Below are 15,775 nucleotides of genomic sequence, written 5' to 3'. Positions count from 1 at the left end.
AGAGGGATCAGTCAGTGTAATATATTTGACTAGCGAAAGGATTTTTGATAAGGTACTGCACATAAACTTACTTGCTAAGAGCTCTTGCTGTTGGGGCTACCATAGTAACATTGATCCAGCACACAAATAGGTGGAAAGCAAGTTGTGAAGAGGATGAAGACTGTTTACGGAGATATTGATATGTTAAGTAAGTGGGCAAAAAGTTGGCAAGTGGGTATAGTGCAGAAAATGTGAAGTTGTTCACTTTGGAAGGGAGAATAAAAGAGCTATTATTCAAGTGGGGGAAAACTGCAGAGAGCTGAAGTTCAAAGAGGCTTGGGGATACTTGTGTGTGAAACACAGAAAACTCTCACACAGATGCAGCCAGTGGTCAGGAAGGCTAATGGAATGTCAGCCCTTATTTCAAGGGGTTTGAAGCTTAACAGTAGGAAGATCTCACTGCAACTGTCAAGGTGATTACACCTGGAGTACTGAGAGCAATTTTGGTTCCCTTATTTAAGGAAAGATATCATTTCCTTGGCAGATCAGATAACTTTCATTGGGTTAATCCTTAGTATGGCGGGATTGTCTCATGAACAGAGGCTAAATAGGTTGGGACTCTATTCACTGAAGTTTGGAAGAATGAGAGGTGATGTCATTAAGCCATATAGGATTCTTAAGAGGCTTTCCTGGATAAATGTTGAGAGGATGTTTCCCCTCATGGGAGCATCTAGGACCAATTGGCATGGTCTCAGAATAAAGGAGTGCCAATTTAGGACTGAGATGGGAAATTTCTTCTCTGAGAGTTGACAGTCTTTGGACATCCTTGCCATGACGAGCTGTGAGGGCAGAGTCCTTGTGTATATTTAAGGATGAAATCGATTCTTAATCAGTTGGAGATTCAAAGATTATGGGAAAAACTAGGAATGTCAGATGCGCCATGATCCTATTGAATGGCAGAGCAGACTTAAGCAGCCAAATGTCCTACTCCTGTTCCTGCTTCTTTATGGTCTTACAACAGAGGATTGGCCACCTAATAGAGTTGGGTAAAAAGGGCATATTTAGGATAACAACTTGTAATTAGTAGAATATTGCAAAGATCGGGACCTGAATTATTTACTATGTGTATTAATTAATATACTAAAAATGAGTTGGATGAGGGAAGTAAAGGTACTAATTCCAGATTTATAGTTGAGACAAAAATAGATGGGTACTCAAGTAGTGAGGATGGCATAGTCTACAGAGAGTTATAGATATGTTAATTGAGTGGGCAAAAATTTGGCAGATAAAATATAACATGAGAAAATGAGATTGTGCTTTGACAAGAAGAATAGAAGAGTGAATATTACTTAAGTGGGAAAGACTGCAGAAATCACAGCAATGGAGTGGCACGGTGGCTCAGTGGTAAGCATGCTGCCTCGCAGTCCCAGGTTCATTCTGGGAGGCTCATTCCTGATGAAGGGCTTGTGTCCAAAATGTTGATTCTCCTGCTCTTTAGATGCTGTGTTTTTCCAGCACCACACTTTCGACCCAGGTTCATTCCGTCTTCCGACAACTGTGTGGAGTTTGCACATTGTACTGTGACTGCATGGATTTCTTCTGGATATTCTGGTTTCTTCCCACAGTCCAAAGCTATGCAGGGTAGGTGGGTTGGCCATGCTAAATTGCCCATAACGACCAGGGATGTGCAGGCTTTGGTGGATTAGCCATGGGAATTACAGGGATAGGGTAGGGGGTGTGGGTCTGACTGTGCTGCTATTGGGAAGGTCGATGTAAACTCGATAACCTATGCCACATTGTAGAGATTCTATGATTTTGAGGTCCTTATTCATGAATCACAAAAAGCCATAAAGTAATAAGGAGTGCAAGTAGTCTGGCCTTTATTTCAAAGGGCAAAGAATATAAAAAAAGGAAGGTCTTGCTAAAACTATACAAGGCACAAGTCAGACCACATCTAGAATACTGTGAAACGTTTTGGTCTCCTTATCTAAGAAAAAGTATAATGGTATTGGAGGCAATCCACCAAAGGTTCACGCAGTTGGTTTTGGATATGGAGGGATTTTCTTATAAGTTGAAGTTAAGCAGGTTGGGCTTGTTCTGATTGGAGTTTAGAAGAAGTTTGGAAACCTTATTGAAACATATAAAATCCTTGTGGGATGCTAGACAGGGTAGGTGAGGATGAGTTGTTTCCTCTTGTGGAGGAGTCTAGGACTAGAAGGCATAATTTCACAGTAAGGGATCACCATTTAAAACAGTGATGAGAACTCTTTTCTGAGTTTGTCAATCCAAGGAATTTATTTACCGCAGGAGGCTGTAGAGGCTTGGTCATCAAGTGTATTCAATGCTGAGGTAGATTATTAAATCAGTAAGAAAAGCAAAGGTTGTGAAGATAAGAATGATCAAATTTGTCATGATTCCTTTGAATAACAAAGCAGACTCAACAGACTGAATAGCCTATTTCTGCTGAGATGTCTTATGGTCTGTGGAACCTGAGTTGAATATTTTGTTTCCTAATGAAAGTTACTCACATAACCAACAAATGAATTGACAGAGGAAGTTTGAACCCTTGAAAAATGTGGGGGCATGGATAGGATAAATAGACAAGGTCTTTTCCCTGGGGTTGGGGAGTCCAGAACTAGAGGGCACAGGTTTAAGGCGAAATGGGAAAGATATAAAAGGGACCTAAGGGGCAACTTTTTTCACACAGAAATGTATGGAATGAGCTGCCAGAGGAAGTGGTGGAGACTGGTACAATTACAGCATTTAAAAGGCATTTGGATTTAGAGGGATATGGCCCAAGTGCTGGCATATGGGAATAGATTAGGTTGGGATATCTGGTAAGCATGGGCGAGTTGGACCAAAGGGTCTGTTTCCGTGCTCAACATCTCTATGACTCCATGACTCTATATTATTGGGGTTTTGTCTTTGAAAATTCTTTTTTTTTGTACGTAACAGTAATCTTTGGACAATTCATTTAAGTAGCATAAATAACAGTGAGTTGAGAATGTACTACTTAATGATTAATTTTTTTTAAGCAACTTCAAATTAAAAGTTGTGTTTAGATGTGTTCGTATTTCAATGTAAGAAGACATTTTAATTTAGACTAGTTATATCGTGGAAAAATATTTTCTTTCATTATTTGTGCAATTGAGTACTGCAAGATAACATCAGAAGACATAATTCAAATTTAGCAGTGCTCGTTCACTTATTTTGTAACAGATTACTCCAATTTACAGTTTCTTCTAAAATCTTTCCTTTCTGTATTACCTTTTGAAGTTTTTGAAATGTCAGAACAAAAGGTTATGTAATCCAGCATTTGTTTTCTATATTGTTAGAACCAGTTTACAGTTTTCCCCAAAACAACTACAAAGTAGTTAATCTTCAATTCTATAAGCCTAACCTATAAAATTGAGTTGAAGGGTTAAATACTAGCTTAATTTGTAATAGTCCTATTGATTAATTGTATGAAGTGAAATATTTTAGGTAGCTTGCAAAGGATTTAAATCTGTCCCTTAAGAAAGTACTTGATTGTTTTGGGAATCTGTGATAGATTAATAACTTTCAAAGAATGAGAAGGAAATAGATCAGTGTTGCTGAATCAATTTGATGATGAATTGTACAGTGCTTGTTATTGTGTTTGCTATCTTGTTAGTATATTCACTTACTGGCCAGTGTTCATGTTGTTACGAATCGAATGTACTGGTATTTTACCCAAGGGACTTAGTTTAAAAAAACAATCAATTTTGGGCCCACCAATGCAGCTGAATGGAACAGTGGCAGGCATTAACTTTTAGCATTTGTAAGCAGTTCGTACAAGTGTAGAATCAGCTGATGGTGATTGTGTCCTGTGATCAAAGGGAAATACGGAAAAGTGAGTTGTAAAGTTATTTTAACATGGAACATTATAAAATTATATCTTTGAAGTTTTCTATTGATAATTAATTCTCCAAATTAATCATCTTAAATTGAAAAAATGAAGTATTTCATTAAGCACGTGTTGAGATAATCTATTCTTGTCAAGATAAAATGTGACAATGAGCCCAGTTTGGCCTGCTGTTGTGTTTACTGGTTTACACCCTTCTCCCATTGAATGATGATAGAATGCAGCCTCAGTACTTTGATGGAGTCACATGAGATTATCTGCTGCCCTCCTTCTGATGACTGAGCAAAGTGACTTTGGGAGAACAAAGTCTGCCATACGTGAAGTTGTTCTTTGCTGCTACTGATGCCTTGTTTGGACCATTTGAAACCAAATGTCGTGGTGATGGCAAGCACCCACCCACAGCTGCTATTGCTATTTTCATTGAACATTAACAGGAATTTCCCCACTTGTCCTGATTGATATTGATAGCTTTCATGCCCTTTGACAGCATCCTTGAGTTGGAGGTTTGGGTGCTCTGCTGATCTCTTTGTATAGTCTATCTACCTGTACAAGATAAGACCATAAGACATAGGAGCGGAAGTAAGGCCATTCGGCCCATCGAGTCCACTCTGCCATTCAATCATGGCTGATGGGCATTTCAACTCCACTTACCCACATTCTCCCCGTAGCCCTTAATTCCTTGTGACATCAAGAATTTATCAATTTCTGCCTTGAAGACATTTAGCGTCCCAGCCTCCACTGCAATCTGTGGCAATGAATTCCACAGGCCCACCACTCTCTGGCTGAAGAAATGGCTCCGCATTTCTGTTCTGAATTTACCCCCTCTAATTCTAAGGCTGTGTCCACGGGTCCTAGTCACCTCGTCTAATGGAAACAATTTCCTAGCGTCCACTCTCTCCAAGTCATGTATTATCTTGTAAGTTTCTATTAGATCTCCCCTTAATCTTCTAAACTCCAATGAATACAATCCCAGGATCCTCAGCCGTTCCTCATATGTTAGACCTACCATTCCAGGGATCATCCGTGTGAATCTCCGCTGGACATGCTCCAGTGCCAGTACGTCCTTCCTGAGGTGTGGGGACCAAAACTGGACACAGTACTCCAAATGGGGCCTAACCAGAGCTTTATAAAGTCTCAGTAGCACAACAGTGCTTTTATATTCCAACCCTCTTGAGATAATTGACAACATTGCATTCGCTTTCTTAATCACGGACTTAACCTGTATGTTTACCTTTAGAGAATCCTCAACTAGCACTCCCAGATCCCTCTGTACTTTGGCTTTACGAATTTTCTCACCGTTTAGAGAGTAATTCATGCTTCTATTCTTGCTAGAGATGTTAGAGATGCAACCACCCTGCGTTCTGTGCAAATGTCCAAGTCAACAAAGCCACCTTTTCATCTGATCAATGGTAGCATGCTTAGCATGTTTGCCTTAGAAAGGATTGCTTCATTGCTGACTTCATCCATGTGATGCCAAGGTTGCACTGTAGAGACACTGGAGATGGAAATTAATGAACCTTTGTTATTTTGTAGGGGTAAATTGTCCAGATTTTGTTGCCCTACAGTGTTGTGCTGAGGGCAGAGACCTTGTGGAGAATCGTATTGGTCCTGTGGGTCACCTGCGATTCTTGAGAGATCTTTCTTTTCTGTCTTGCTTTCAAGCAAAAGTTAAAAGTTCATCAAAGTTGGTGGCTATCTTTCTAATAATTGTATTGATGCATAAGCAGTTAGTTGGGAATGTTAGACTGACAAACAGTTGATGGATTACTGTTTAATAATTTAACGATACACTTTAGTATGGTGAAATTGGTGACAGAAGCTGACATTAAAATGTGAACACTTTGCAACTGGATGCATTGATTTGAAATGTGCAACACTGGCAAAATGATTAAAAAGGGGTTCAATTTTCACACATTTTTCATGTATTTATGTTAACTACACATATCGTAAAATTAAACATAAACTTAATTATGTACAAGAATCTTGGTGCATTTCCTTTTATCTTTTTCAAATTATTAGCATCTGCAATATAATCAATGTTTGTGTTGGCTTGTGTAAATACTCGATGGGAACCTCCTATAATATAGAAAAAGTTATGAATTACAAGATTTGGATCCTCTTAGGAGAATTCAAAGCACTGTTCTTCCCACATAATTATGTTGATATTGCAGTTGCTTAAAGTGTCCTGTTAATAATTTTTAAGGGACACGAAATTCATGCTTGAAATTTTTACGGTTGCATCTTTTTGCTTCTGCACTGATTCCAAACCTTGTGTGTGACAATTTTGAGAATGGAGATAATCTGTCATGGGACTTATTCGTGCTCTAGTGTGTATACACATTCCTGATGAAGGGCTTATGCCCAACATGATGAGTCGTCTGCTGCTCAGACGTTGCCTGACCTGCTGTACTTTTCCAGTGCCACACTTTTTGACTCTGATCTCCAGCATCTGCACTCCTAACTTTCTTCCCTTATACGCACTCTCATTGGGCAGACTGCTTTAAGACATTTCACAGATAAGTTAAGGAGCTAATTACTTGTCAGTTGTAAGAAGTTTAATTTTGAGGGTTTTTTTTAGTTCACTTTTAAGTCTGGGTGCACTTTTCAGTTTGGTCTTGTTGTGCAACCTATGAATGAACACTAAATTGCCCATGATCTTGCACACTGTCGGGTGATTTTTTAAAAATTCCAGCTTGTGATAGATTGACAGAGAAGTTTCAAGCAATTTGCTTCATAGGGATGCTGTACCTGCAGTCGAAGAGGGGTAATTGGCTGGATGGCTGGTTTGTAATGAACAATGACACCAATAGCATGGGTTCAATTTCCACAACAACTGCAGTTACCATGAAAGTCCTACCTTCTCAACCTTGTCCCCTTGCCTGAGGCATGGTGACCTTCAGGTTAAACTCACCACCAGTTGTCTCTCTTGCACTCTCCACTCAGCCCCCTCTCCCCCTCGCCCAGAGTAGCTCTGTGGTCTGCTGAGACTATGGCAGCTTTTCCTAACTACAGTCAATGCCTACAATTATATTTTGACAGCTCACATAGTAAAATTGAATAGGATAGTTTGACATGCAAAATTGCATATATGAATAAAAGTGTGATCAAATATTGTGACCATATGAAGCAAGGTTTGTGTGCTGGAAATGCAAGATTTTTGATATATTCTCAATAGATGTATTCTCTTGATCTACCCATATGTTAGCCTTAATCTGCTGTGCTGTAAATTTAACAACAGACTTGGTTTATTTAAATTATTTATCAATTTGCTTTTTAGGGAAGAGATTCTACAACGGAAGCTATGGGAAAGAGTCTCGACACATGTACTAGAGAACATTTACCTTCCTGCTGCTCAGTCTGAGAATTCGGGCACATTCAATACTACAGTAGACATCAAACTCAAACAGTGGACTGACAAGCAACTACCTCACAAAGCAGTAGAGGTTCGAATCAGTTTGAAAGTGTGCAGTCATTCTTATTGCGCTTACCTATCTATTAAATTAAGTTTGGTTGTTTTGACAAAACTGAAGCCTGACAACAAATAAGATACTTTGAGAGCTGAAAGAAATGCATTTGGAATTTATCTCTGAATAAAAATCTTAAATCTGTATAGCACTTTTATCACCACAATCAACCGTATCAATATATGTCACGTAAAGACAATTATTTTGACTTGTGTAATCTTTCTTTCTTTCTTTCTTTCTTTCTTTTTTGTTTTCTGCCTTAGTTTCTATTTTTTAAAATCTGTCTTCGTACTTTTTATCCTTATTCCCTGCCAATCCTAGTAACATTAAATCAGACATGACTATAATTTCATAGCTGTTGACATCCTTGGTAGAATGACCAACTGTTTAAAGAGTTTGTCCAGCATGTATTATGCTTCTCAGCCTAAAGGAATGTCATGAAAATTGGGAATTGTAAAGTTACTAATTAAATTGGATAAAGGTTAAAAGATTGAGACATAATTTTGTATTTAAGTTTATTAATTGAAGTTTAAACATAACTCAATATTTATCATAGATTTCTCATTTTGAACATTTTACTTCACATTTTACGGGTATGTCTAATATCTAATGTGTTATGTGCAGTTAATGTTAATGACTGTAAATTAAGTGTGATATGATCAATCATTTTGCCATGATTTTAGTTTTAGTAAACTTACTTCTCCTATTGCGTTCTTGCTCACAGGTTGCTTGGGAAACATTGGAGGATGAGTTTGCTCGTTTTATGTCGGAACACAAGGGGAAGGACCATGATGATATCTTTGATAAACTAAAACAAGCTGTTAAAGATGAAAGTATAAAACGACACAAATGGAATGAGCAGGCTGAAGACAGTCTGGTACAGCAACATCTGATTTTGTAGTAATTATTTTGACTCAAAAAGATCTCAATTAAATTGGTATAGTTAAGGAATGTCTCACTATTATATTATCAGCAGTTTAATTTATAAATTTGCATGTGTCCTAATGTTTAACATGTAATCCATGGTTATATGATTAATATTTTTGATATTCTTAGTAATATAAAATTAAAAATCCAAAATAAGAAGCGATTACTATTTCAGAACTTCCTGTTTCAACATTTACAAATTTGTCTTATTTTACATGGAGTCATTTTAGATCAATAAGCGTTAGTGCATTTTTAATATCAATATTAAATTTGCCACATGTTAACTATTTGCAGTCATTCAAGATGTAAATATCCCAAATTGTATTTTGAGTTGAGGATGTGACCCTACTTGTCAGATCAGTATCTTGAGTAGAAAAGTTGCACTGGCAAATATCAACTTGACCATCATTTAAGTAAGATGGTCCACACTTGATACGTTTTCTTGATGCTTAGTTGAGCTGCTGGAAATTGCAGCTTATGATACCAGATTACTATAATTAGGTATAGTTACGAAAACATCTTCCTTGTCAGTCTGGGAAGGATGATACTGAACTGGGAAGTCCAGTCGGTTTGTGCACAAGTCAGACCGCTATTTAAGATATTATAAAATAACTGTTCTTAAGTACAAGAAATATTTGTATACCAAATCTTTAAAATTGCACCCCTGGATGGGATCTTATTCGCAAGTATGAGCATTCATAAGTTGGGCATTTGTAAATTGGAGTCCCCCTGTATCTTGAAACTTAAAACTTACTGAAAATATATCAGATTTGTTTGGCTTTTGATTTCTTGACTCTTATTTAATTATTATCTTTGTGTTTCTGTAGCGAGTCATCCAGCACAATGCTTTAGAGGATCGTTCTATATCTGACAAACAGCAATGGGATGCAGCAATCCATTTCCTGGAAGAAACATTGCAAGCCCGTCTTCGAGACAGTATGTTTCTAAAATTTCATGTGATTTCAGTTTGTTAGTGATTACTGCATTGTCTTAAAGTAGGCTGTACCATTTCATGACTAATATTAACATCTAAAATGTATTTAAAAAAAATTCAGGATGTTGGCATTTTCACCATATTGCTTTGCTTCCTGATCTTATATGAGTACAAATGTCAGAAAGTACATAAGGTAGCATTTCTGTTTATCCATACATTTAATTTAACTCAAATTTTCTGCAAACGAATAGACCTTCAAATTTAATATTGGTTTTGTGCAAAAACAAAGGATTTTAAAATGTTAAACAACTTTACATGTCTTCAGATGTTTGGCTGTTCATAGAGGATCTCCTTCATTCTGTTCCTTAACACTCTCTCTGCATGGATTCTGTTTTAATGCAATATCCCTGGCATATCCTTGCCTTGTGATTTTGGAACAAAATGCCTCACCAATATTGTTCTCTCTCTCCCCTGCTCAATAAACATATAAGTATTTGCTCCTTATTTCTTCTGAAATTTTTATAAATTAACAATAATAAGCTTCCAATCATTTCCACTAAATCTGGAAGTAACAATATGGTATGCTGTATAATGCTTCTAACTCTGCAATTTTGTTTCAATGTTTTATGCTTTGGCATTTCCACTCAGATTTGAATCAATTTTATTGATATGTTGATCTTTATCATGGTTTTGTCTCAAAATACTCATTATATCGTAACCTGTTCCTTTCCATTTCCCTGTCAATTTCAACAAAATTCCTTCCTTTTATTCTAGTCGACTCCTTAATTCTACTCTACTTTTTTAAACCCTTCATCACCACATTGCTTACCCTGTAGACAAGAATGTTGAGCTATTTGTATTTCTGTGATGATCATTACTTCATTACAACTTTTCCTTGTTCCAAAGCTTGCTCTCTTTTTGAAAGAATGTGAATGTTTTCTTCCTTCACCAACCCTGACTTTCTGCCTTCGCATGAGCCTGTAATAGAGTCTAACCAGCAAATAAAAAGAACATAATTGATTGCCATCATTCTTTGTAAATAAAAGACCAATGCAAATCAAACTACACAAATTAGTCTTTGTTGATATGTCTTCTGAAGCCATAAAACGATCAATGTTACAGTAACTATAAGATTGGAAATTAAAGAAAATGTGATTTTATTGTAGTTTCATTAACTTGATCCAGTAAAATAGCTGTGAGATCTTCTCTTGAGAAGTGGAAAAGAAAAGATAACTTTTTCTGGGATCGTGCTCTAGCTGTGCATGAAAAGAAAGGAAACCAAATTTGGTTTTATATTTCTGCTGGTGCAGCTTAGAGTTAAGAAAGCACAGATGAAAATAGTTCTGTATGTTTCATTATCAATGCCACATTTTAAATCGTGCACAAGAGAGTATCTAAATGCAATGAGAATAGTTAACGTGAGGGATATCATTCTAATCATGTATTCCTCGTTGTCTTAATAGCTGAGTCTATTATTCGTGATATGGTGGGACCAAATTGGCAAGAAAGGTGGTTTTACTGGAAATCACAATCTAAGGAACAGGTGAGATAAATGCATTTAATATATTTAGCATTTGCTAATTCCTCATTCTTCTAATAATTGAGACAATATGCATAAGGGCTAACTGAGCAGAAAATAGGGACAGCTAATTGCTTTGCCCCTGTATTTCCACATTTGAAAATAAATTACATATTTGATAGAAGGTCCGAGCTTGAAGATGTGAATGTTTTTCTTTGCTTAAGCCCCAGCAACCGGTTATTAGATCGCTTCTGTACTCAATACACTTTTGGGAACAGAAAGATGAAATTAAAGGATGGAGTTTTCTCAAATTCAGTATGTTGCTCAAAAATGTTGTTCTAAAAGTTCTTGCACTTAACCTACATGAAAAGGGTGCACATGTTACATATCAATTCATGTCTGCAAGTATATACTCTGAGGTTGCATGAAAGTGTACTCCTGTGAAAGCAGAAATTGCAGACAGATTTTGCTTTAAATTCATTATGGTGTTAATGTATATTGTGATTTGCTGTTCAAGTTTCTATATTGTGGACCAGAAATTTATACTTTTATCAATTTCATAGCTTCAGTTAAAATTTATAAAGATTATAATAGAACAATAGCAGTGCTTTGTGTCAGTCCCATTGAATGTGAGTATTCCTTGATATGTTAAGCTTCAAAGGAAACGCTAAGTTACATTTGTGAAGTTTGTGTTTACTGGTCTTGTGGAATTACAGATGATGCTGTATTGCAGATGAGTGAAAACATTTTTGGAAAGGACAATCTAAGAATAGGTAGGAAAGATTGGGTCTGCTGAAGATTGTCAAGTAAATATTGTTAACATATAAATGTTTGGGAGTTGATAGTTGTCATAGAAAAATGCAGTTACCCAAAATGCAGAATTGTGTGTGTGTTGGGGGTATAGAGTCATAGAGATGTACAGCACAGAAACAGACCCTTCAGTCCAACTTGTCCATGCCGACCAGATATCCCAGCCCAATCTAGTCCCACCAGCCAGCACCTGGCATATATCCCTCCAAACCCTTCCTATTCATATACCCATCCAGATGTCTTTTAAATGGTGCAATTGTATTAGCCTTGAGCACTTCCCCAGCAGCTCATTCCATACAAGTGCCACCCTTTGCATGAATATGGAAGAAAGAAAAGGAATGGTGGCGCAAATCAGAAATAGTGATGTATGCCAAAAGTAAACAGATTACTTGGGCGAAAAAAATAAGGTCCCATGTTCTGGAAGTTATGACATGAGATTAAGGGAGTATGGTGTCAAAGTATGCATATCATGAGCATGCTATTAATGCCACCTGCTGGACAATTAATTAACAGCCAGAACTACATAAAAAGGGCAGGTGAGCAGATTAAAGAATCCTTCCTGAGGTCTTGAGACTTTTTTAAAATTCAGTCACAGATTATGGACGTCACTAACTCAGCCAGCATTTATTAGCTATCTGTAATTGTTCTTGAGAAGATGACAGTGAGCTGCCTCCTTGAGCTGCTACAGTCCATTTGACTTAGGTGGACGCACAATACTATTAGGGAGGGAGTTCCACCATTTTAACCCAGTGACATTGAACTAACAATGATATATTTCCAAGACAAAACAATGACTAGGTTGGAGGAGAACTTGAGGATGATTGAGGTGTTCCCATATATTGGTTGACCCTGTCCTTCAAGATGGTGGTCATGGATTTGGAAAGTGTTGTCGAAGGTGACTTTCTGCAGTGCATCTAGTGAGCATCGGTGGTGGAAGGAGTAAATGTTTTTGGATGTGGTGTCAATCAAGAGATCTGCTTTGTCCTGAACAGTGTCAAGCTGCTTGAGCATGGTTGGAGCTGCACGTATCCTGGCAAGTTATGAGTATTCCATCACACTCCTGACTTATACCTTGTAGATTGTGGACAGACTTTGGAGAGTGAGGAGGTGAATTACTTGCTATGTGACTCCTAGTCTCTGACCTGCTGTTGTAGCTGCAATACTTGTGTATTGTAAAGTTGTAACAATAGAATTGTAAAAACAAATTTCTGATGTCAGCATTAACTATTAACTAAGGTTGTCACATCACTGATAATTCACTCGTGTCCTTTAGAGAAGGAAATCTGCCATCTTTACTTGGTCTGATCTATGTATGACTCTGGACCCACAGCAATCTGGTCAACTTTTAATTGACCTGGTCAACTCTGAAGTGGCCTAGCATGCCACCTAATTGCATCAAACTGCTACAAAACCTAAAGAAAGGAATGAAACTTGGCAGACCACTTGGCACTGGAAATGGCAATAACAAAGACAGTGTTGTCAACTCTTATTTGGCCCATTTGGACTTAGAGTCATAGAGTCATACAGCATGGAAGCAGACCTTTGGTCCAACTCATCCATGCTACACCTGATTTCCCATGGTAAACTAGTTCTACTTGCCTGCATATCCCTCTAAACCTTTCCTGTTCATGTACCTATCCAAATGTTTATTTTTGTAACTGTACCTGCATCGACCACTTCCTCTGACATTCCATCCAACTTGTTCTGCTTTTTGTTTCGGGCATAAGCCCTGATGAAGGGCTTATGCCCGAAACGTAGATTCTCCTACTCTTTGAATGCTGCCTGACCTGCTGTGCTTTTCCAGCACCACATTCTCGATTGAGAACACAAGGCCCACTTTCAGAATAAGAATTCAGCATGTTCAGTATAGAGATTGATTTGGATTTTAAGGAAGAGATATAGGCTTATTCGTGATGTTGGAGTTGATGCAGATGATCACCCATGATAGAACATTTGGAGGATGTCATTCACATGAAGACAGAACTTGATCTGTACAGTAGTCACTCTAATACTCTAAATCTCTTATGGACAAGTGCTGATTAGTGAGGATGAGGCTACCTTTGTTTCTTCCCCACTACACTCTGGCAGCTGTATCTTTCAGGACTCAGCCTGCTCAAGGAATGGTGGTGCTACTGAGCCGCTCACGGTGAAAACATTGTTGTGTTCTTGAATAATGGGCATTTTACTTCAAAGCGTTTTCACATTTGTTAACCTAGATTGGCATTGGTTTGACCATAAAAGCAAATATACACCCATAATCTTACTTTTGACGTGGGCCATTTGGCTTTCTTCCTCACAGAAAGAGTTTTATAACTAGCCACAATTGAACAGAATATAGTTTGTCTTTAATGACATTCTTATTTGCACATAATATATGTCTCTGAAAGTAAGAGGAATTCAGGTAATGAGAGAGTCTTCCATTTTGCGCGTACATGGCTTAGATGACATCATGACATAAGTGAGGTGATGCCATCTATCCAGGATCTGCCTATGTGCGTCCTGACCTACAAGAAATTGGCAACTATTTTGCACGTGGGCAGTGTGAATGTATCACTGGTGTCAGCAGCCAGCATCCCACCCATGTACAGCACTCCATTTCGTTTTGATTGAGAAGGTGTGGCTTGATGACACTACAGAGTATGTCTTTGTCTGAAAGTCTGCACTAGTGCTCTGAATGTAACAGGCTGCAAATAAAAAGAAATAGCAGTCAAATCAGCACAACTGGACACGATTGTGATAATGGAGAGGGAGCTGAAACCATGCATTCTAACTAGTCAGAGTCGAGAGTGTAATCCTGATGAAGGGCTCATGCCTGAAACGTCTATTCTCCTGCTCCTTGGATGCTGCCTGCTGTACTTTTCCAGCACTATGTTCTCAATTCTGATCTCCAGCATCTGCAGTCCTCACTTTCTCCATTCTACGTTGGTCAGGTGGAGTGTTCTTAACTGGTTGCAGTGTTAACTGGAAAATCCCTCTCAAAGGAGAGGATAGCAGCTGAGTACATCTGCTGATGATTTATGACAAGTTGTTAGTTGTAGAATGTAAAGGAGGGAGCTGGTTCCCTCCCTATCAGCTGAAGTTAAATGGGAGATGGTATGGTGGAGAGGGAGTCTGCGATGGGAGAGAGGGGGAAAGTATTGGGTGGCAGGGAATTTGTGTTGGGCATTTGAGAGGTTTGGGGCTTTCACAGGCGCAGCTTGGCCTACATCTGTCGTACTAGCAAATGTTTTGTGCATGCATAATGCAAGTGTTTCATAGATTGCAGCAGACTGGGTCTGTACTTCTTATTTTGATCCAAATGGATAGCTTAGTTACTGGCATTATGAAAAATCCAGCGAATCAAGTGAACCTCTTCAATTGGAAACAGTAACAGTAATAGCTGTTGGCATTTCTAGAATTTTCAGCAGTGTATGCTATTTAGTTTTCATTAAGTTACTGACTTCTTGTGTAGCTGATGAATTAGACTTGTGATTCTCTAAAGATGAAAAGGTTGAATCATAACATTGTGTTCCAGTGCTGATGTAAAGTTTCAACAGGGAATGTGCTAGTCCATTCTCAGGTTATGCCTCACTGGGGTAGCAAGCTGGAAATCAAACCTTCCTGTTCCTAGAGTTGTCACGAAATTAGGCAGAATTTCTCCAATTTCTTCCAGACCGAGGTTGACAGAAAGCAATGACCAGGTTTCTGTACTTAACATGGATGACTATTTTATTGCAAATAGATTCTAACTACATATAAACAATTATGAACCATTGAATTGTAACTCCACCAGTTAAAATTCTCATCTCTTTATAAGCTCCCTCTCTTCATGCACATATATGGAAAAACATGGTTATTATCAGCAAAAGGAAAGACTGGGAAGGCAGTTCAGTGGTTTCTGTCCATAGAGTTTTCTGAGATAATTTCACTTGTATCCTTTATCACTTGCTGCACTTTCATACTAATATTTTGTTATTTATGTACCAGGACACCCAGATCCCTGTGTACCATATCCACTGTTCACGGTGAATGACTTAATGGGATGATTGTACTGCTTTGTTTTCTTATCATGTAATTTGAGTTGCCTATTAAGTAATTTCCATCAGTGAAAAACTTGAATGTCTTGCAAGATGGCATTTACATGCATTTGGAGAGGCAAGGACTGATTAGGAATTGTCAGCATGGTTTTGTGTGAGGAAATGTTGTCTCACCAGCTTGATTGAGTTTTTTTGGGGCAGTAACCAAAAAGATTGAGGGAAGGCAATAGACATTGTTTATAT

The 15,775-nt window shown here is 37.9% G+C and overlaps 1 protein-coding gene across 7 annotated transcripts in view; it reads left to right on the top strand.

Moving 5' to 3' along the window:
* Positions 1 to 15,775, top strand: part of opa1 (OPA1 mitochondrial dynamin like GTPase) — a 160,610-nt gene that overhangs the window by 83,912 nt on the left and 60,923 nt on the right. For all 7 annotated transcript variants that reach the window (XM_043702260.2, XM_043702259.2, XM_043702258.2 and 4 more), the window contains 4 exons: positions 7,140 to 7,305; positions 8,051 to 8,203; positions 9,081 to 9,189; positions 10,651 to 10,730. In XM_043702260.2, coding sequence (XP_043558195.2) covers positions 7,140 to 7,305; positions 8,051 to 8,203; positions 9,081 to 9,189; positions 10,651 to 10,730 — 508 coding nt within the window. The remainder of the gene's footprint in view (positions 1 to 7,139; positions 7,306 to 8,050; positions 8,204 to 9,080; positions 9,190 to 10,650; positions 10,731 to 15,775) is intronic.

Source organism: Chiloscyllium plagiosum, unplaced genomic scaffold (genome assembly GCF_037043375.1).
Source record: "Chiloscyllium plagiosum isolate Xiang-an unplaced genomic scaffold, Cpla_swu_hap1 HiC_scaffold_13, whole genome shotgun sequence".
NCBI lineage: Eukaryota > Metazoa > Chordata > Chondrichthyes > Orectolobiformes > Hemiscylliidae > Chiloscyllium > Chiloscyllium plagiosum.
The sequence above is the reverse complement of the archived record's forward strand: the minus strand, read 5'-3'. Positions and strand labels throughout refer to the sequence as shown.